General features: G+C 41.8%; 1 protein-coding gene across 5 annotated transcripts in view; it reads right to left on the bottom strand.

The window, feature by feature from the left end:
- Positions 1 to 21,954, bottom strand: part of MYOF (myoferlin) — a 74,936-nt gene that overhangs the window by 26,276 nt on the left and 26,706 nt on the right. For all 5 annotated transcript variants that reach the window (XM_083740826.1, XM_083740827.1, XM_083740830.1 and 2 more), the window contains 18 exons: positions 21,493 to 21,596; positions 20,457 to 20,525; positions 20,319 to 20,362; positions 19,056 to 19,138; positions 17,325 to 17,363; positions 15,001 to 15,125; positions 13,959 to 14,075; positions 13,232 to 13,409; positions 12,777 to 12,901; positions 11,327 to 11,433; positions 10,858 to 11,050; positions 9,544 to 9,696; positions 7,052 to 7,183; positions 6,334 to 6,497; positions 3,053 to 3,167; positions 2,234 to 2,339; positions 1,452 to 1,591; positions 1,104 to 1,277 (listed from right to left, as the gene is read on the bottom strand). In XM_083740826.1, the coding sequence (XP_083596952.1) occupies positions 1,104 to 1,277; positions 1,452 to 1,591; positions 2,234 to 2,339; positions 3,053 to 3,167; positions 6,334 to 6,497; positions 7,052 to 7,183; positions 9,544 to 9,696; positions 10,858 to 11,050; positions 11,327 to 11,433; positions 12,777 to 12,901; positions 13,232 to 13,409; positions 13,959 to 14,075; positions 15,001 to 15,125; positions 17,325 to 17,363; positions 19,056 to 19,138; positions 20,319 to 20,362; positions 20,457 to 20,525; positions 21,493 to 21,596 (2,168 nt within the window). The remainder of the gene's footprint in view (positions 1 to 1,103; positions 1,278 to 1,451; positions 1,592 to 2,233; positions 2,340 to 3,052; positions 3,168 to 6,333; positions 6,498 to 7,051; positions 7,184 to 9,543; positions 9,697 to 10,857; positions 11,051 to 11,326; positions 11,434 to 12,776; positions 12,902 to 13,231; positions 13,410 to 13,958; positions 14,076 to 15,000; positions 15,126 to 17,324; positions 17,364 to 19,055; positions 19,139 to 20,318; positions 20,363 to 20,456; positions 20,526 to 21,492; positions 21,597 to 21,954) is intronic.

Genomic DNA, 21,954 nt, shown 5'->3' with positions numbered 1-21,954 from the left:
TGGGATGATCGTAAGTATTCGTACTTTAAAACGTCAAAAAACAGGATTCTGGAGGCTCTGCTTTATGCTGAACTTTCTATATTGCTATTACAAGCTGCCGGATGAAAGCATTAGTTGATTTAATTGCCTTCACATAATCCAGCATTTTACAGCCTCTCCTTATACATTGCTTTCAATTATTCCATCAGCTATGGTAAAATATAAATACACTTCAAGCTCTGTCGCATTCCTTTTTCTCTCTACAGCAGACAGACTCATCTACAGCATTTTGGCATTCTGCTGAAAACTCTCCCACACAGTCTTGGTCACCTTCAAGTACTACTTAGAATGCAGGAATATAGAAATGTGCCTCATGAAGTCAGACCATTGATTTATCTAACCTTTCACCCTGCTCTTTCCAAGCACAGACCTGTGCTGTAATGCTCAATATCCAAGCCTTTTGCAGGTTCCCCCCACCCCCAGGGAAAACCCGCTCTTTGATTCAGAACAAAGTCATTCTGGGTTTTCCACGGACTGCTGTTTGCTCTGGTTGAGCTTTAAAGAGCAGGTTTTTGTGGCGCACTCGGACATGGGGCTCTAAATCACGGACCGTGCCTGGAAAGAGCAGAGGAAAGGAAAGTGTGGATAAGCCCTCAGGGTTATTTACGCTGAGAGCTCATCCAGATTTGCACTTGTCCTGTGCCTAGAAAGTACGAGTCTGAGCAGTTTTCTGCTTATGAACAGTTTTGCCCTTACTCCATCACTTCCCCTGGAAAACTCACTCTTTAACAACAAATTGGAGCAAACATCAATCCAGAGAAAACACAATTGACATTTGCTTTAAATCAGTGGTAAAGATGGGGTTTTCCCTGGGGAAAGTGGCAGGGCAAAAGCAATTCTGGGTGAGCCCTAACTGACACTGACTCTCCATGATTCCCAAAGGGGTCTCTTCCAGCACTACCAGCCAAGGATTGAACCCAGAACCCTTCTGTTTGAAAAGCAGGTGTTCTACCACTGAGCTACAGCCCATTCCACCTGATGATTCTCATTTAACTTTGAGATAATAATTAATGCTGAAGTTAAGCAGCATGAACAAGCCAGCAAGTTAAGTTCCTCTTTCTTACAAGAGCTCCTTCAAGCTTAAAGATGGCTGATGAACCACATGTGTCAGAAGGAATCATTTCTCTCCTCCACCGCCTGCGGCGGAAAGTGTCGGAACTGCGCTGCTTCCAGTGAAATTTCCATCCAATCAGTGATGCAAATTCCCATCCTTCTTGATCTTCATAGGGTGTGGTTGCCTAGAAGACAATTGCAAAAACTCAATCCACAATGGCCAGAATGTAGGGTTAATGACGAACTCTGTAATCAATGCATGCCTTATTTTCTGATACACCATTATTTTTCTAAATAAACATGCACAACATTCTAGTAAATGCCAATGTTTGGTTGCAATTTATATTTAGCCATTTTACCCTTGATGAAACTGTTTGGTTTGGATCTTTTCTGCGTCTTCGAACCAGCCTTCTTCTTCTATGAGTATGATACATTTTCTCTGCTGCAACCCACGACTTGGGCTTATCGTCAGGGGGAATGGTAATTCCATATTCCCAAGCTAAAACAACACAGATAAAATATACACTGGTTACCATAACAGGATTTTGACTCAGTGACCAATATGGTAGCTGATTTATCAAATTCGTAGCTCTGACAAGCCAAACCACACTAATTCACTACCCCTAATTATTCAAATAACCTATTGTATCATGCTTCTTAACCTTGGTGTAGTTCCTTGGGGTAATTCTATGAAAAAAAATCACCATTTACCCCCATCAGTTCATCTGTGTCTTGTACATTTCCTAGAGGTTATACTGTTTTTCTAAATATTTTGATTAGACTAAAAATCACACAAAAACTAATGTAACTTATTTCTTTGGGGTACAGTGGTGTACATACTGAATAAGCAAAACCAAATGTGTATTGATGCCCAAATGTGTATTGATGTATTGATATTTGTGAATGCCTATGGGTCACACTGTAGGACTTCTGATTTGTCCCTAATAGCTGGCACTTCACCCCATGCCATCATGCCAACTCTCCTCCAATTTAAACAGATTTTGCCATGCAGCATGTAGAGGTCTGCATTTCGAGGAACAGAAGCTCAAAGAAAAATTTGGAATGCAGCAACAGTTGCCTGGTGCTAGCCCACAGATTAAGAATCCGACATGAGAGGCATTCTGTCCATTCTAACCCTTACCTTTTTCATCCACTGCTCGGTTTATATCGTATATCCAAGCATCATCCTCCCACATCCAGCCTGGAGGACAGGTTATTTCACCTGGTGGTGGTGCTTTTTCTCCATTCTTTGAAACAGAAAAGGCAACACACGCTTACACACTCCAAGACAGTGATACCAATACTTAAAAAGTAGTAATGACTACACATAACACACATCTAAACTTAATAGGATTTCACACACACACAAAAATCAAAACAAAATTTTTGGACAACCTTTAAGACTTAAATCTAGTCCACAAAAACTGGTGTGGAGATAAATGTAAATGGTACAAGACTTTTTGTTGTTTTGGAGGCATGAGATCAACCAAAGTTGACCCTCAAAAGTAGCCTTGTTGTTTTTACTCTAGGCCTGCACAACTTGGGGCCCACCAAGCCATGAATTTTAGTCTGTCTGGTGCTGGCAATGTCTGTTATTCCAATCCCAGGCATGAATCTAACACAGAAACTATATAGAGCCCCTGATGGGTGCTTAGTAGGCTGGCTTTGGCTTGGTGGATCAAAAGGTTGTACCTGTTTTACTGAAATGATGCTGTCCTCTGTAGGAAGTGGGAAGATGCTATAAAATTGTATTTCCACTTCCACTTTGTATGATCAGTTCACTCCATTGCCTGCTTTAAATTTAGCGGCATGCATTCTGTTTTTATACTGCAATTTGGATTTTAAGTATATTTTGCTGTGAAAACTAACAATCTGCCTTAACTTACATGCATTGCAGCTGTAACCTAAAGAGAGGTTATTGAAATTAAACACATTGGCTCATCAAAAGCATGATCCTCACCACATCTGTAAAAGCGTCTTCAGCTGCTTTCCATTCTCCTCCAGGATAGCGGCTTTCATTTTGATACACTTCATCAGCAAACTCAGTGTGACCAGCATCTGCTTCCGTCAGCAAGCTGTGAAACCAGAAGCAGACCTTCCAACTATTGTTAGGTGCCAAAAGACGTTCACTGGACACATTGCACTGACAGAATCATGCTGTGCCCACCTGTCAAAGTGACTCACTGGGGTTCGGGAATTCAGGATCTGACCTATCTGTCAGATCCATTTCCCAGAGTCCCACAACCACTTAGGAACCACTTATCCACCAGCAGCTGCCACAGAGCTAGAAGAACGTTCAAACAAGCCACGTGGTCCCATGTGGGTAAGTGCCATGTGATCAAACCTTTTAATTTTTCTTCCAGCTGCCAGGATTTGAAGCCAGTTTGACACCCTGATTAAGTGAGAACTTTTACATAGCTCTGACTGCAGTCAACATTGCTGCCAATGAAATGCTTACAGGTTAATGCAGGGAGAGGCAAAAATTGTTTCCAGGAAGGGAGCAAAAGGCAGCATGTGCTCTTGTGACTTATTCATGGTGGCTTATCATAGTTAAGAGCATATTTGCAGCTAGGAATGGAAGGATCTGCCAATTAAAGGTGTGTGGGGGACTTACTGGTTTATGTGTTCTTGTTTTTATTGTGTATTTTGTGTTTTTATTTTTTATGTTGTGAACCACCCTGAGATCTGTGTATGAAGGGCTGTATCCAAACTTAATGAATAGTAATAAATAATAATTTTGGTTCTCCCATTTTCTCGTATTTTTTCTAGTCCTAAATTCAGTTCCCTACATTTGGCAGCAATTTGCAATTTTCTTGTTCAACATTTTAGTGTGAATTTCTCCTGAGAAACACCTTTTAAAATGCACTTTGTCTAACATATGCTCTTTTGCAAGCACTTTCCCCTTATATAATGCATTACGTTTGGCATCTTCACAAATATCTTTATTTTTATGCACATTTTCCTCCAATATCTGCATTTTTGTAAACACTGGTTAGTTGGAGAACTGTAGTGCAGAAGTTGGATGTGTGTGCATATGTGTGTTTCAGAAAGTGGGGGTTTGACAGATTCAGTTTTAATTGCATATTGAATCAAATTTCTCCCTTTTTTGTAGCCAATGAAAACCCTAACATAGTTTTTTCATTTTACAGTCTTGATCCATTGGGCTGTGTTAGAGGAGAGCTTTAGGAGAAGAGGCTGACAGATCTAACACCCTTGTAGGCCACATCTGGGTATTTTAAATAATAATAATAATAATCCTAATTTTTATTGGGACCACAACATGTGGTGAGGAGGTGAGGTTTAATCCTTACCTTCTCAGCTGTGATCCCACTAGAAACAAGCCCTCATGCTGCAATTAGAATAGGGTGTCTGTGGAATCTGTATTAGGATTTTCTATTGTTAATTGCAGCACAGCTAATTGCTAAGCACAACAATTAACACAACATATAGTCAGGTCCACAGTTTACCAGGGTGGCAGTCATGGAGAAAGTGGACTGTGTTGGAGTCTACCTAAGGGTGTTAGCTAATTGGGGTTGCCAATGTGACCCGGGACAATGCTAACCACTCCGGTAAAGACTTTATTTGGGGGGTAAGGATGTTTCTCTGCATGGCTGGACTTGGTCCAAACCACGTTGGCAGTTTGTAAATAGTCTCACTAGGTAGGAATCAGTGGCAACATTTTTAAATATTTTGAAATCACGAAGCTATTCCAAAGTGCTGAAATGCATAGTTGCAATCTGGAAACTATTATTCCTTTCCTGTCTCCTAGGCATCGTCTAGATAAAGAAATGGAGGAAGAAGGCAATTAAGCAGGCTGCCAGGAATCATTTGTGGCACTGAATTTACAATGAGCTATAAATGATCTGCAGCCAGTACTGTAAACTGTTTCTTCCATGGTACAATGGATCACATTATTCCATAAAGCACATTATCACTGATGTAGCACACTCTTATTAATATATGCCTTTGAAAAACACACACAAAATAAACACATATATGCAATGTTATAAAAAATACTACTACAACAGAGGAAAACACCTCGTACAAAAGATACTCAGCTATTTATAGTGGGGATCAAAAAGAGGCTACAACTGTTCTATACTGCCATCTGTTGGCCAAAATACAGTTTGTAGATTACCGTATTTTCTGCCCATTGAAAGGCTGCTTCTTATTACCTCAACCTGTCTTTCCGTGAGGCTTCCCTTTCCTTTGAAATAGCATTTGAGAGGCACTTCAATGCAAATGAACATTCTGGACAGCATAGATTTCCCAAATTGTGCCACGAATTGGATTGGAGCAAATTCCACCTCAGATGGGGAAAGCATCTTAAGGCTGTAATCTTGCACTCCAATCGCCACCATCCTCACAATGGTTTATTACAGAAGATTTATTCTTTACGCCTCAGAGGTTCAAATCCCTGCTCAGCCACAGAGAATCACTGTGTCATCTTAGCCTAGTCGCCATTCCTAATTTGAAGGGTAGTTGTGAGCATAAAAGAGAGGAACGATGAGCTACTTGAAATTCAGGGGGTGGGATATTATTAATAAATATTTTGCTCCAAGCACTAATTAGAGCTTGATTACCACAAGGTCATTGAGAAAGCCTCGCATATCAAAGCTACTTCCAACCTGATGAGGAACCACTGTGTCAGAAAAGCGTGTATTCTGTATGGAGCAGGCATAGGCAAACTTGGACCTCCATATGTTTGGGAACTACAATTCCCATCATCCCTGACCACTGGTCCTGTTAGCTAGGAGTTGTAGTCCCAAAACATTTGGAGGGCCGTGTTTGCCTATGCCTGGTATGGAGCATAGTTTGAGTGTGCTTTACACTTTGTTTAAAGAGGAAGGGTGGGACACAACCAGGAAGTATGAAACATCTGTCCAGACTAACTGTGTAAAAGCTTGTTAAAATGCTGTTCCTCTTTTTTAAATGGTCTATAAAATAGTGACACATCCTGTAATGTAGCACAGACTGCCTTGCCTCCCAAAAGATCTCAGTAAGGTTATATTAACGAAATTACCAGAGTGGACATATCCAAAGACAGGACTGACTCCACTGTTACTCATGACAACTATAAACATCTTCACTTGGGAGTTCCTAATGGAGCTGTTTTGTACTGAAACTTGGCATTTTATTGCCTCCCTCTCTTTTTGCAAGAGTTTTGAAATTTCCTTAGTGGGAAATTACATAACCCCCTCCCTTTGTCTTATTTTAGAGGAATCCAAACAAAAAACTGACCTTCTTTCAGGATCAATGAACCAGTCGTCTTTCCAGTCCCATCCTTTGGGAGGCAGAAAGTACTCTCTTTTCAGTTTTATTTTTCCTGTGACATCGGAAAACTTGTGGCGGCCAACGAGTCCAGAAGTTCCCCACTTCCCAAACATAAGTGCCTGGTTTTCATACTGTCAAGAAAGTAAAATAAAATAAAAAATAAAGCAACTGCACGGAGTGCAGAAAAATGTTTTATAAATTAAATATCTATCTCCCTGACAGTATATGAAGCCTTCTGATCAGTTAGACAACTGATTCCTCTGGGTCAGCACTGCCTACACCAGGCTAACATTTTTTTGGCACATTTGAAATTTTGAGAGAGTGCCTTTAAAATAGTCTGAAAATGTTAATTACGGCACCAAAGGAACCACAGGTGTTAAAAGTGATACGAAAGTCTCTTCTCTTTGACGGGACTGCTCATGTACATCTGATCTGGCATCTGAGGACACAAACCCTTGGGACGCTCTCCTCTGCACACACCTGTGAAATGAGTGGGAGCTGCACCAACACAATTGAAATGGGTGCGCTTTTTGCATGACTCCCATTCATTTCAATGGTGCTTGTGCAGGAGAACTTCCTGGTGGACTGTACCATTACAATTCTTTGGGGAAGATGCAATAAAAATAAATAAATAAATTCAAATCCCTGGGACCTTATCTTAAATAGTAATCTTTACTGCACATACCATTTCAGCAAAGACGCTAAATGTTCCTTCTGCGAAGCTATTAAACTTTTTTTCTACTGCACTCAAGCCAAGCCAAAAACTAATTCGCAACTGCGCGGGTATTTTGCTGCCGTTGTTTTTGTCCTGTGGATACTAAACAAAACACACACACAAAAGCGGTTACTTTCCGATGTGTCAGAAGGACTAACAAAAGATATACAATAGAAATATTTGTAGTCTGTGCCCCAGTGACAGCTTATTGGCATGTATGTTCCTGGCCAACATTTTCCTGTGCCAGAGGTTACTTCATAATGGTAGGAAAAGTTAAGGTGTTGAAAATTCAGCAGTGTCCCCAAACCAACTTTTAAATAGAGCTGTTTCCCTACATTTAGGAGACAATCACAGCCAGATTGTTAATTCTTTTCCTGTTATTCCGTTCTTGGCTCTTATCTAACAATGTGTTTACTCCTGCCTATTTCTGAGAACTTGGCAGTACCAGTCGTTAGTATTTCCTCGCCATAAGTGGTCTGAAAAGCAGTTGTGTGATGTGATGCTTGCATGAGTGTATCCACCACTACAGATAGCAGAGAAGCATTTCTCACTCTCCAAATTACAATTGTATTCACGCCTTACCCTGGACTTTTAGAATGTGGAGTGTAAAAAGGCCCTTTCAGAGGAGCCACACCTCATGTATCCAAGTGGGTTGCTTTTCTGAGAGAGAGCCCTGACTACAAGAGGTCAACCCCCAAAGAAATGACTCACACAAATGTGGGCAGCCATATGTGGGGATGCCCCAGCTCTGGATTTCCTGCACCGGGCAGGAGGTTGGAACAGATAAGCCTATTCTGTGACTCTGCTCAGAGCTACAGCAGGCAGTCTTCATGAGAGGAGATAGGAATGAATGAAGGCAGTGCCAGTTAATGAGGCACAACATGGTGCCAGAAGGATAGGAGCTTTTCTAACCTTATTGTTCAGCATGGGGAGGTGGTGAGTGATGCAGACACGACCATGCAAGCATATGACCACTGACCCTAATGACATTGGCAGCCTGTGCCCATGCCAGGATGACTAAAAACAACAACAATTTATTACTTTTACCCTGCCCATCTGGCTGGGCCTCCCCAGCCACTCTGGGCAGCTCCCAACAGAATATTAAAAATATGATAAAACATCAAACATCAAAAACTCCCCTAAACAGGACTTAGCAACTGTTGCTTTCACAGCACTGGCAGTGGCTGTCTTATACACATGCACTTCTACCACTGTCTTTCCCAGTGATGGAAGCCAAAGGCAGGAAGCCCTCTTTCCTCTGTTTTGCCATGCTGCACAGGTTTCACCTGGCAAACCACTTCAACGGCCAGCACTGACTGAATCATCAAGTCCCACCTGAGGCAAAGACACTATGTGTTTACCCACCTCAGCAAAGCCGGGTGGAAAAAACCAGTCCTCCTGAATACAGGCAGAGACCATTTTGCATAGGGGTTCCATTCTTGACCCCGTATGCAGATGGGGTGTGCAGTGTGCATAAACCACCCCGCCCTGTCCTGCCTCCCCTCCTCTGGGTTCGAAAGGACCTGCACACTGGCGATTACGCATCAATTGGATGCACCTAAAATGGTCGCTGCCTGGAGTCAAAACCAGGGGTAACAGAACTTGGGAAAGCTCCAGGTCGGTGGCAGCCCTGAAGTCCTCCGACCTCTGTTTGTTGTTTAGTCATTTAGTCATGTCCGACTCTTCGTGACCCCATGGACCAGAGCACGCCAGGCACTCCTGTCTTCCACTGCCTCCCGCAGTTTGGTCAAACTCATGCTGGTAGCTTCAAGAACAGTGTCCAACCATCTAGTCCTCTGTCGTCCCCTTCTCCTTGTGCCCCCAATCTTTCCCGACATCAGGGTATTTTCCAGGGAGTCTTCTCTTCTCATGAGGTGGCCAAAGTATTGGAGCCTCAGCTTCAGGACCTGTCCTTCCAGTGAGCACTCAGGGCTGATTTCCTTCAGAATGGATCGGTTTGATCTTCTTGCAGTCCATGGGACTCTCAAGAGTCTCCTCCAGCACCATAATTCAAAAGCATCAATTCTTCGGCACCCTGTCCCAATGAGCACAGCATTTCTGCCACCGGCGGAATGCAACTGCCTCTGCCTCCTGCCCACCACTGATGAAAGCACACAGAGGAGACACAAGCAGGCCCCTTCCTTGATAGATGAGAGCCTTTGGACTCTGAAGCCTCTGTTTATTTATTTTATTTATCACGATCCATGTGGTTATTGCAAATTAAGAGGAAATAGATCTGTACACAGTTTGTGTGCATGTTCATGGAAAAATTTATTTCAAAATTTAAATTTAAATTTATTTCAGTGTTATGCTTTCAAGCATCTCTGCCAGGACTACTGTATTTCCAGTAGCAGCATTCTGTACCAGGCTGACTCTGAAAAGGACTGAACTCCAGGCAACAGATTTGAACAAGCACTGGAGACCTAACCATGTTTGGCAGACAAGTGTTTGGCTTAGGTTACCTTTAAGAAGACGGTCCGGGACTTCCCACAAAATTTCCCAGATGCCCCAGGAATTGTGGAATATAAAACCTCATGGGCAGGAATGCGAGCATAGGCAAGCCTCTTCTCCCCCCGGATCATCCACACGATCACGTCAGGCATGCTGTTCTGTGGCTGTTGTTTTGCAATGAGAGGAGAAATGAGACAAAGTTTCCTATTAAAGGCATTTGTAGACTCACATTTAAGGGGGAAGGGGAAGGCACTACAGATAATTTCCTCTAAAGAATTATATCACATTATACAGTAACAAAAAGATACGGCAGGCCAGCAGGCATTCTGGTATGCTTCATATATTGCCCAAGTTTGTTATTGAGTATGCACTCAAAAGGGAGTTACAGCCAATCCCAGGTCTCTGACGTGGGTGGCTGTATTAAACATGTAAAACAACAGGCAAAAGCATTCTAATACACAAGTGTTTCTGTCTTCAGCACAACCATATGCTATATGGGAATAGAATATGAAGAATGTAATATTTTTATTTCAAGACCATGACACCTGAGTCACAGAATACCTTGTACCTACACTGTTATTCTTCTGGTAAGTTGCCCTGGGAATACAATTCCACAAGCAGCTACCACCTCCAAAAAGTCTCTTTCCTGTCACTACCAGTCACATCTCAAATACCAGGTGTCTCACGCAGATCCTCTAAAGGTGACCTCAGTATGGCCTAGTTTTCATGTAATGCTAAACCATGGTTTAATAAATTACGGTTTGTCAATTCACGGTTTGTTGGGCCGTCTAAACCCTGACCAGCACTTTGACTGTGGTTTGCTTACTAACAAGACACCATGGCTTGTTGTTTACTTACAAACCTTGGTTTGTTTTAACTATGGTTTGGCATTGCCTATGACTCCTTCCTTTTTTCTTGAATCACTTCTTGCAGTAACTCCTGATCAGAGGGTGAAGAGGCACATTTGCAAGGTAAGAAGACCTTTGAAAAGCTTTGTGCTTCCTCCCTATTATGGTGCTGGGGTAGGACAAGAGCGCTGATGTGGGAGGCAAAATTGCTTTGGTTTTTCTCCACAATACAATATTGAAGCTAGCACTGTAGTGGGGAGCAGAAACACTGGGCACTGCTGGTTTGCCTGCCTGCCTGAATGTGTGAGTTTGCTTTGGCTTGCCTGCTGGAGCCTGTCCGCCTCCTGCCTGTATGAGTGATAAGCATGTGGCCTCTATGTACCTGTCTGCCTGTTTGTGTACTAGCAATGCCCACCACTGGCATGAAACCCTCTGAAGAAAAAAAAGTTAGCCCATTATCAATGCAGAGAGAACAACCTCTTCAGATAGTAGTATTAATTTTTCCAGCCAATCCTCAATTTCTGTCAGTGTGGCCTTGATATCTGTGGCTTCGCTCCTCATTTTCAGAGCTGCCTCCTGAATCTGTCTGATCGATTTCTCCCGCAGTTTGTAGATCTGTGTATCGAGGACTGTGACATTGTGTTTGCCTTGCTGGCTTGGGAATTCCTTGCTGAAAGAAGAAATGGGTAGGCTTTCTTAGTAACAAACATACCAACCAACCAACCAACAGTTTGTGGGAACGGCTGTGAAACCTGACTTCAGTTTTCAAATAACATCACAAACATTGGTGTGTAAGGCACCATGGTCCCAAAGAGACTCTGTCTCAGGAGTTTTGCTCTCTCCCTGAGGAACTGGGGCCCTTCTTAAGCAGAAGGAATCAATCTCTGTAAGCAGCACTACTGAATTTCTGGGCAGTTGCGAAGAGGGAAGATACAGGGCAACTCACCTCAAGTCCTCCATAAGCTCATCTATTAGCTTCAGCCACGTTTCAGTCAACTGGTTTTCTGAAACCTTTGCTTGTATTCCTGATTTTAAGGCTGTCAGGTTTGTTTGCTGTGGATTTTAAGGAGTTGGGTAAGTCCATATGTGCTACTCATTTGCAGCCTTCTTCCCCAGTGAGATTCTCTTATCGGTGTTACAGAAAACTATTTGTAAAGCACACCAGACACATAGTCGGATCCAGATTTAGACATATTCAGAGCTGACCCACTGAAATCAATGGGGCTTAAGCTAGCCATTGTGACTAACTTAAGTCTCATTTGTTGCTTGTTTTCATTTTCAAATACTTATATACAGTCATAACTCGGGTTGAATGTGCTTCGGGTTGAGCGCGTTCGAGTTGCACTCTGCGGCAACCTGGAAGTAACGGAGCGTGATACTTCCGGGTTTCGCCGCTTGCGCATGCGCAGACGCTCAAAATGATGTCACGCGCATGCGCAGAAGCGGCAAAACGTGACCCGTGCATGCACAGACATTGTTACGTTCGCTTCAGGATGCGAACGGGGCTCCGGAATGGATCCCGTTCGCATCCCGAGGTACCACTGTGCCGTATTCATAATACCAGAGTGGTTCACAAAATGCACATTAAAACTATACCAAATACCTTTGGAATGGTTTTGCTCTGTTTTCATGCTGGTATAAGAATTTATACTGCTGTGACTGTTGTTATAATTGTCTTTGCTGTATGAAAATTGTGGAGAAGTCCACACCGATAATTTCTTTAAAACTTTCAGGAAGGTTAAAAACTTGTATTAAAGGTATGGGGGGGGGTTATTCAGCTGACATCAAGCCTGACCTCATGGCATGTGCCAGGCAAGCCTCCCAAGAGAGAGAATTCCACAAATGGGGAGCCACTTTCCAGAAGGACCTTACCCAGGTATCTGCTCACTGCACCTCAGATAATGGGGACACCTGGAAAATGGCTTGTGATGATGTACTTATCAGATCAACAGTCCCAGCATATGCCTGTTAATACAGTGCCATATGTGGAGAAAGGTGATCCATTGAGTGCCCTCATTCCATGCTATAATGGACTTAAAAGTCATGAACCAGCTCTCTGAATTGGGCCTGGAAATGGACCAGGAACCAGTGCAACATATGAAGCATCAGCATAATATGTTCATAATGTCCAGGCCCAGTTAACAGCCTTGCAGCTGTATTTTATGCAGCTTACATCACAAAAAACAACAACGTTTCTTGCATTTTCCACTGGACGAGACTGAAATTCTGCCTGCTGTGAAACCAGAAGCCCACTTTCTACCACAGTTTTTATTACATTGCTGAATGCAAGAATACAAATCCAAGAAGAATCTTTATAGCTTACTTATTTTATATACAGCCACAACAATATTGTATCTATGAATTATGGGAAAGAGAAACAGTTGTGATTAACCTACCAGTTTTTCCACTATGGCAAGAAGAAGGTTCAAAGGGTCCAGCCTATGACTTATATCCTCCCAATATGAAGTAAGTGTCACCACTGGCTTCGTGTTTGCCCATGGCAGGTAGTAATAGAAGTTTCCTGGAGTGAAATAAGCACATTATTTGGGGGAATATGTCCTCTTACAAAAATATATACAGTATAGCTGTTGGATTTCAACAATCTTTATTCACATTATTGCAACCAAGACTGGGCAAGCTATTTTTCTGCCTAAGGTGGAAAATGCAAATGAATATCTCAGGTTATTAGATATATATATATCTAAAAATAAATAACTAATAACCTGATGCCCTACAATGGCACCCAAAATCTGCCTCACTCTGCCTAATTGTAAGTACAGATTTCAAAGTTACAGCCCCCACCCACCCAAATACGTCTTTATTGCTAGTTTTGTGCAGAAATAATACTCACCATCAAATACAGCCCGACTGTACTGAGTTGTTGATGCCAGCGGTTTGCAGGTGGCATCAAATTTATTGCCATAGTTCCCTATGCTGACTTCAAATTGGATGGCTTCGCCAATATCTTGCAACATGGTGGCAGAATGGAACACGGCGCTGAGGCTGTACTTTCTTCTCCGTTGATATTTCTGTAGGTTCAAACAAGAACAGTGGTTTAACCAACAGTGGTTTAATTTTTGAAGCAAAACCCCACCTAAAATACATATAGGGGCACACACACACACATTTACCAGTGTGGAGAAACATTAAATGTCAAACGAAACCACACATTTTAAATGATTTGCTGGCTACCAATACAGTGGAACCTCGGGTTGCGAATGTGATCCATGTGGGAGGCACGTTCGCAACCCGCAGTGCCACATCTGCACATGCACGGGTCGCGATTCTGCGCATGTGCGAGCATCGAAACCTGGAAGTAACACGTTCCGGCACTTCCAGGTTCGACGCGGTGCGCAACCCGAAAACACATAACCTGCAGCGTCTGTAACCCTAGGTACCATTTATGTGGAAAATAAATGCAAAAGGAGGCATAGTATTCTTTTCTGCCCACTCCAAAGATATGTCTAGGGGTGTGATTCGCCTAACCACCTTATGAGATCGTGCGGTGGGCCTTGCCCAAAAGGAGCAAGATTGAAATATTTCATATTTCACATATTGGGGAACAAAACAGCACTTACCTCAACCACTAGTACATCATCACTGGGTATCATTTCAATCTTTTTAGAAAGGGGTTTGCTGTCAAGCAGTGTGGTTAGTTCAACCAGGATCCGGCCTCTGTAAGATACCCCCTCTCCCTGAAACACAAACGCGATACTTCAATCTATAGTACATAAGCTGCAAAGCTAGTATATTCTTTTAAACTGTGAGTATCATCTCCACCCTCCAATTTGCATGCTTTATCACATCTCACAATAAAATAGGCTCCCCCCCCCCGACATAATTTAAGTCAGAAATCCCAGTTTTTCTACTGAAACTAATAAACATGGGTCATTGGATACAATTTTATAATACTGATCCTGAGCGTATTTGTTTATTTGTTTGATTACATCATTTGAAGATCCCTGGGTGGGTTACAAATAAGTTCAGTTAAAAGCAATAAGGTCATTAAAGTAAGTAAAACAGAACCACTTCTTCTCAGGCAGCTGGAATTGGGCCATTTAACTGCTTGGCAGGAAGGGGTGGGAAGATTGAATCCAGGCTGTTTTCATGCCCTCCAAACAGTTGATTGATGTAATTCCAGCTTCCTTTACAGACCTAAGCACGCACAATCTTAGCTGCTGGGGAGAGAGGCAAGCAGCAATTTGTGTGAGAATCTCCCAATCCTGTTTCTGAATGCCTAGGGCCATAGATGGACTAGACTTTGCAAAATGTGCATGTTACAAAGGGCCACAGTGGTTTTTAGTACCAGAGAAATAACAATATTTTATTTTTAGCACCAATACAATTTGCACATTATGTTTGAAGACTACAAACTGTGTTTTGAGAGTGGGTACTATTGTTGCTTGAAAATGACATCACCAAATCAAATTTTTTTAAAGGTACACATTATTTTATACATGTGATGGAGCATTTAAAAGGACAACTGGTGAAGGAGTCATAACACTATATTCTCAATGGTGAACTCCCTGCCAACATTCTTTCTCCTGCCATTGTGTGGAAGCAAGAGAACAGCAAAAGGCAGATATCTTGACTAAGAGATATTCCAAAAGATAAACAAACCTTTCCAGAATTTAGATCATCATACGGATCTGGGAATCCAGTATATTCTCTTGGACTTCCATAAAGGTTTAGATAACAAGGCCCAAATGTTGGTAAGAAGCCCACTTCTGTCTCTCCGGTATTTACTGATAAGCAAACATCATGATTAAAACATGATTAAAACACCTTAAGAGGGTGTGAACATTAACTCTGGATGCAGCAAACTAAAATGTTAAATGTTAGTTGTTAGTCAAATAAGAACATTTTATTCTATGGGTATAAAGAAAGTCCAAGTGCCGGGAATATCTCTCAATAGATTAACCATGACCCATAAACTCTTTGTAACTGGGCCATCTCTAATCCACGGTGACTAACCTGTGGTTCTCTACATGTTGTTGGACTCCAAATACCCTCAGTCCCAGCTACGCTGGGAATTGTAGTCCAGCAACATCCTGAGGCCACAGCTTCCCCACCCCCTCCTCTGGGGTGCACTGGGGTAAGGAACTGCCTGTCCCCAGGAAAATCTAGCCTCCCAGACAGGAACAGTGCAAAAATTTGGCTTCCTGCAAAAGAGCAGTGAGTGAGTAGGATATATGGCAAGACATGTTTGTGGATACACAAGGATCTCTCCATACACTTCAATGAAAGGAACCCACTGCACATGACAGTGTCTGGAGAGCTCTGGGTCAGAGCGGCGATGCATAAATTTGAATTTAGTCAAAACTTTATGGGAAAAGAACCCCATAGAATAAACTGGCTGTGCTACCTTCATGCTAAGAGACCTTCATTTATTCAAAAGAATCATAGCACTGAGAAATATGTGTCCTGTATTAACATCTTTTTTTAGGAGCCAAAAGAAGGCGGTGTAAGCACAGGAGAGAACTACAGGCACAACCAGAGCTCTGACAGCTGTTATTATCAGCGTAGATTCCTCTGCAGAAAGAAACATCCAGAAAATACTCCAGCTATACTCATAGTTCTCTCATCACTGTGCTTTTCTCTCTTCTTTAGCTCCTGATCATAAATGTTAATGCATGACTGCTTTTCGCACATTAATAAAACTGAAAGGAGATATTAGTCACACATTCTGTCTAAACTACTGTTACAGTCACAGGTGAAAGGTTAGCGTAGATCAGTACACTGTTGTAATAATTGAATTATTTAATTGCATCAGATGTTGCAGCAGAAGACTAGTAGAATCAGTTGCTGTTAAATGCTGGGCACAAATATCCAAACCAACTCATAGCCCCCTAGAAACACAACCACAGCTGCTCTCCAAACTGCAGAGTGAGAGCAGTCTACGAAGAAGTGAGATTCAGAACTCTTCCTTTTTTTGCATTTAGGGTGGGCAGATGCAAAGGAGGTTGGGGCTCCCGTAGTCACTAGTTGTGTAGAAACAGGAAGTTCAGCAGGTGTCATTTGCCACAATATAATCTCCTATGTTTGCCATGATAAAATCCTTATTGTACATCACTAATAAAAGTGCAGGTGTACCCTCCTGTATTTCACCCAACCATCTTATTCACATTATTTCTGTAGTAGTGTAGAATTAGAAGTGTGAATCACTCTCATCCCACAATTCTTTGTAATGTGAAAAAAATATAATCTTCTCTCCAAGTAAATGTGCTGATGTCAGGCAAATATAAAGTTACACGCTTTTTTTATATATAAAAAAAACATAATTCCTTTTTTAAAGTATTCACTGGTCAGGCAAAGGTTTCTTAGAAAAATTCACAGTATAATTACTGTTGCATAATTAAATTTTCAGGGCAATTCAGCACAGAAATGTGAAATCATTTTCTTTTTAACTGTGCTGCTAATAAATTTGCACTACATATTTTTAAATACTGGATGAGAAAACAAAGTGATTTTATGGGTACCTTTCAGAGGCAGATCTTTAATATTGCATCTGTTTTTATGAAAAGCTTTTGTCTTTGAGAAATCAGGCACAGAATTTGAGGCAAATGTATACTGCCTGTGATAGTTTTCATAGATAAAATCTATTTACGGTATGTGCTCTCATTAAACACAGCAAGCCATTAACGGCCCAAACCACCAAGCACTGTCTCCAAAGCTCCTGCATACATCTTTAGTACTACAAGTTGGGGTATAGAATAAATTAAACAATTACATGCAAAAATATACAGTAAAGCCATGCAAAAGTCAAAGAAAATCTCATGCAATCGTGATCCAATGCCCAAACTGTTAAAAATTATCATCATAAGTATCATCACAGCTGCTAACATTAATGTAAGTGTATGGGTTACACATTTGGGTTTAAAAGGAAATATTAGTTTGCGGAAAGGGCAAGAATTTGCATTGAACTCCAATATATGATTATGAACCTTCATATGATGAAGCCCCAGCTCCCGAAGATGAAAACTCTATAGATTATAAAAGACAACACATTATTTGGTATGTAGTACTGTACAGATAATGTACAACATATAAAACATTTAAATCAAAGTGAATCTGGAGTTTTGCTCTAAAAAATAAGGTATGTCCTGATCCTAAGTCTTGCTTCTAAATCACATAAGTACTTAGGATGGGTTGTGCCGACAGCTTTGCCGGTATCAACCTCACAAAATAAGAAATTATAGCAGCATTTTACGGCTATTATGCGGGCATCACAGGATTACAGACAAGTGCAAACATTTAAGATCACAGGTGCCACTCTCATGCAGTCCTCAAAGGAACTAGTCCTCAAAGCTAAACCAGCTTCAGAAGAAAATATAGCAGCCCATAGTGGTAAGGAAACTCAAGATAGCACATGGTATGCATAGACCTATAGCAACCAGTTTTCATTTTTCAACAATAGTGTACTACACACTCATTATGAAGGATATAATGGATTGGCCTAAGAGAGACACGTCCAAAGAATAGTAACTGTTCTTCCAAAATGTGGGAAATTTCACTGGGGGAGGAGGAAGGCCAACCAACTTTCATCAGGGCAACAACATCTATGGTGGGAAGCTAACCACCAAGACCACACTATTCCTGAAATAGTCCCTGTGGAGAGAAAATGACTACTCCAGGGGTCAGCAACCTTTTTCAGCCATGAGCCGGTCCACTGTCCCTCAGACGATGTGGTGGGCTGGACTATTTTTTTTTTTTGGGGGGGGGGAATGAATGAATTCCTATGCCCCACAAATAACCCAGAGATGCATTTTAAATAAAAGCACACATTCTACTCATGCTGATTCCCGGACTGTCCGCAGGCCTGAGTCAGAAGGCGAATGGGCCGCATCCAGCCCCCGGGGCCTAAGGTTGCCTACCCCTGGACTACTCTAGGCAAGCGTTACATGCAGACTCATATGGCACTTTGTACCAATCAGGTAGCAGGACGTATGAATAGGAATGGCAGAAGGAACTGAGTTGCTGCTTACCAGGAGGAGGTGGGACAAAGGAGCAGGGAGGTCAGTGCTGTGCAGGCATATCAGCAGGAGCATCAGATTGGCTCTGCTGATGTGTCTGCACAGCACCCAACCTTCCTAGCGCCTGGTCTCTCCCCCCTCCCGGCAAGTGGTCCTTCAGTATACCTGAAGGAGCGTCTCCACCCCCATCGTTCTGCCTGGACACTGAGGTCCAGTGCAGAGGGTCTTTTGGCGGTTCCCTCCCTGCAAGAAGTGAGGTTACAGGGAACCAGGCAGAGGGCCTTCTCGGTTGTGGCACCCGCCCTGTGGAATGCCCTCCCATTAGATGTTAAGGAAATAAACAACTACCTGACTTTTAGAAAACATCTGAAGGCAGCTCTGTTTAGGGAAGTTTTTAATATTTGATGTTTTATCATGTTTTTAATATGTTGGGAGCTACCCAGAGTGGCTGGGGAGGCCCAGCCAGATGGGTGGGGCATAGGTAATAAATTATTATTATTATTATTATTATTATTATTATTATTATTATTATTATGCCAGGAGGCATGGTATGTGACGCCACCGCTCCTCTCCAATGGCTCCGTACATTGAACCTGAGTGAAGAAATACTATTTCTTACATTGTCCTTCCTTCTTCTTTCTTCTGTTTTGAACTTACAGGTGCTCCTTTGAAGAAACAACATTGGAAGAGAAACTACCTTACCTTCAACTTCTCCCCCCGAAGCAGCAATTTTGGAGAGGCTCAAGTATGTGGTGCCTACGACATCATTTCTGGTGAGGCGATCCCTTCATGAAATGATGTAATCGTCAGTATTCATTTTAAATATTCAGATGTGGGTGTGGTCTTAAGCATATAAAATTGTAGTACTATATAGATCCTGTTTTAACATGTTTTGTATTGAAAATTGTATATTTATCACTAATACTACCATTATTATTTACTGCATTTGTAAAGAAACATATATATATATATATATATATATATATATATATATATATATTGCCATGGGCAAATCAGTCAGTTTCAAGTTCTCTCAGTTTCTCATTTTTCAATGTTAAGGTAAGTTTACCACATTTCTGCAAAAATACCCCCCCCCCAAAAAAACCTTCTCACAAAACCTTTTGGCACTTTAGTACAAATTCCTCCTAATATATACATTTTTATATACTTTTGCAAGCAATTTCCCCAGATATGATGCATTTTGTATGTTATTTTAATTAAAAAAAAACATTTTTATGCACGTTTCCCTAATATATGCATTTTAGTACACTTTTTTTTTTAGTTGGAGAACTGCATCACAGAATTAGGAGAAATCGCTATGTCTCAATTCACATTTCGTTTCAAGAAGTATGAATTAGGCAGACTTGCACTAAAATACAAGCTGAACCAAATTTCTCCCCATCCCTTAGCCCAGGTCAGCAAGGTTAGGAGAAGACAACACACAAGGTTATCCTATGGCTGCTACACTCACGTATACGTCCGTGACAGGATTTCAGTTCCACCAGTAGCCATCGGATGGCACAACGCGCACTTCTCAATTGTTAAAGGATGTACACATATCTTTTAGCACCTTATAGAAAGACTATGTGCCTGTATTACCCCCTGCCTTGGCAGCTGACAACCCGGACAGCAGTAAGCCTAATGGACATAATTATCCATGAAACAATTCTAATGATCTCTATAATCTTTATAATGGTTCAAGCTGAGTAGCTAATGAATGAGAACTCGTGGGAATTTTAAACAGGCAGGCCTGTCATGCTCCATAACAGCAGCAATTATTAAGAACACCAAGCTATAACCAACTTCATTACAAATAATCTGAGCACCACTCTGCAAAGAGCACTTAATTAACTCTGCGATAGCTTGTGCGGCACAAGTCACCAACGTATGTTAAAACCTTTTTGTTTTGAAGCATTGTCATTGTTGCTTCACATGCAACTCTATAAACCACAAAGGAGAACTCACCAATCGTACACCACCAGTCTTATTTTTTCACACATTGAAGGGAACTAGGAAAAAAAGAAGACTGTACTAATTAACCAAAGTCTTATTTCTAAATAAAACAACAACATTGTAATAGTTTTTGTACAGCAACAAACCAACCTTGATCTGAAGATTAACAAGTTGATTCCACACTGGGTTAGCATTTTTTTCAATTATATTCGTGCAAACCTGGAAAAAAAATCCCCATATGAAAGTTATGAACAGTTCTATGTCTAGGAATAGCTTTTATTGAGACATAAGGAAGATTAACAAATGCTCACAAAATAGAATGGGTGCTCTGCATAGTAACTGTCAGTATACAGTCGTACCTTGGTTTTTGAGCAGCATAGTTCATGAACAACTTGGAACTCGAATGCCACAAACCCGGAAGTAGATGTTCCAGTTTGCAAACTTTGCTTTGGAAGCTGAATGTCCAGCGCAGCTCCCATGGCTTCTGATTGGCTGCAGGATGCTCCTGCAGCCAATCGGAAGCCACGCCTTGGTTTCTGAACATTTTGTAAGTCGAACAAACTTCCAGAACACATTCTTTTCTGAAACCAAGGTATGACTGTGTTCAGTTTTTGGCAGGCATTTGCCTGAATGCTAGACCAGGAGTCACCTATACAGCCCCAGAACATAGGAGCCAACTCCTAGGGGCTGAGGTCCCTTAAAGGTAAAGGTAAAGGGACCCCTGACCATTAGGTCCAGTCGTGGCCGACTCTGGGGTTGTGGCACTCATCTCGCTTTATTGGCCAAGGGAGCTGGCGTACAGCTTCTGGGTCATGGGGCCAGCATGACTAAGCCGCTTCTGGAGAACCAGAGCAGCGCACAGAAACGCCGTTTACCTTCCCGCCTGAGTGGTACCTATTTATCTACTTGCACTTTGATGTGCTTTCGAACTGCTAGGTTGGCAGGAGCTGGGACCGAGCAACGGGAGCTCATCCTGTTCTCATCCTATTCTCATCCTGAAGAAAAGTTCTTAACCTGAGCTACTATTTCTGGCTTAGCGGAGTCTGTAAGCTGAAGCGTATGTAACCTGAGGTACCACAGTATTCTTATGGCTTATTCAACTTCAAACAATGATTAATGATCCTGACTGGTTTCAAGCTGGTTTCAATATATTTATTTATATAGTTCTGTTATTAGCACTGAATACCTTTTTCCCAGCAAAGCAAACTTCCACAAATGGATCCACAAGGTTTTTCTTATCTGCTTCTCCACCAAATATTTCCTTTACAGTCTGTGCAAAAGCATCATCCACTGCACAGAAAACATACAGAAGAGGGAAAAATGGCAATCATTTTTCACAACCAAGATCTCAGAGCCACAAAGTTGGCATATTTCATGAACATGCAGCAATGTGGCAGCTGGGTATGGTATTGTGGAACTTAAATAGCATGATAGTGAAAACTGAGTCCAGCAAACAAGGGATCAGCGGCCAGAGACATGGGGCTCAGATTTGGCCCCTTCTGGAGTGATGTCTCGCCCTGGAAACACCAAGTTAGAGGTGACAGAGAAATGGGCAGGGATGGCAGCAGCTAAAATTACCCCAAATTCAGGGGCAATATTCACTACAATAGCAGTGGGACTTACTTTTACGAGTGGTGGCAACTTTTTT

This window comes from Podarcis gaigeae (genome assembly GCF_964106915.1).
Source record: "Podarcis gaigeae genome assembly, chromosome: 5".
In the NCBI taxonomy this organism is placed as follows: Eukaryota; Metazoa; Chordata; class Lepidosauria; order Squamata; family Lacertidae; genus Podarcis; species Podarcis gaigeae.
This window is presented reverse-complemented; position numbering and strand designations above follow the sequence as displayed.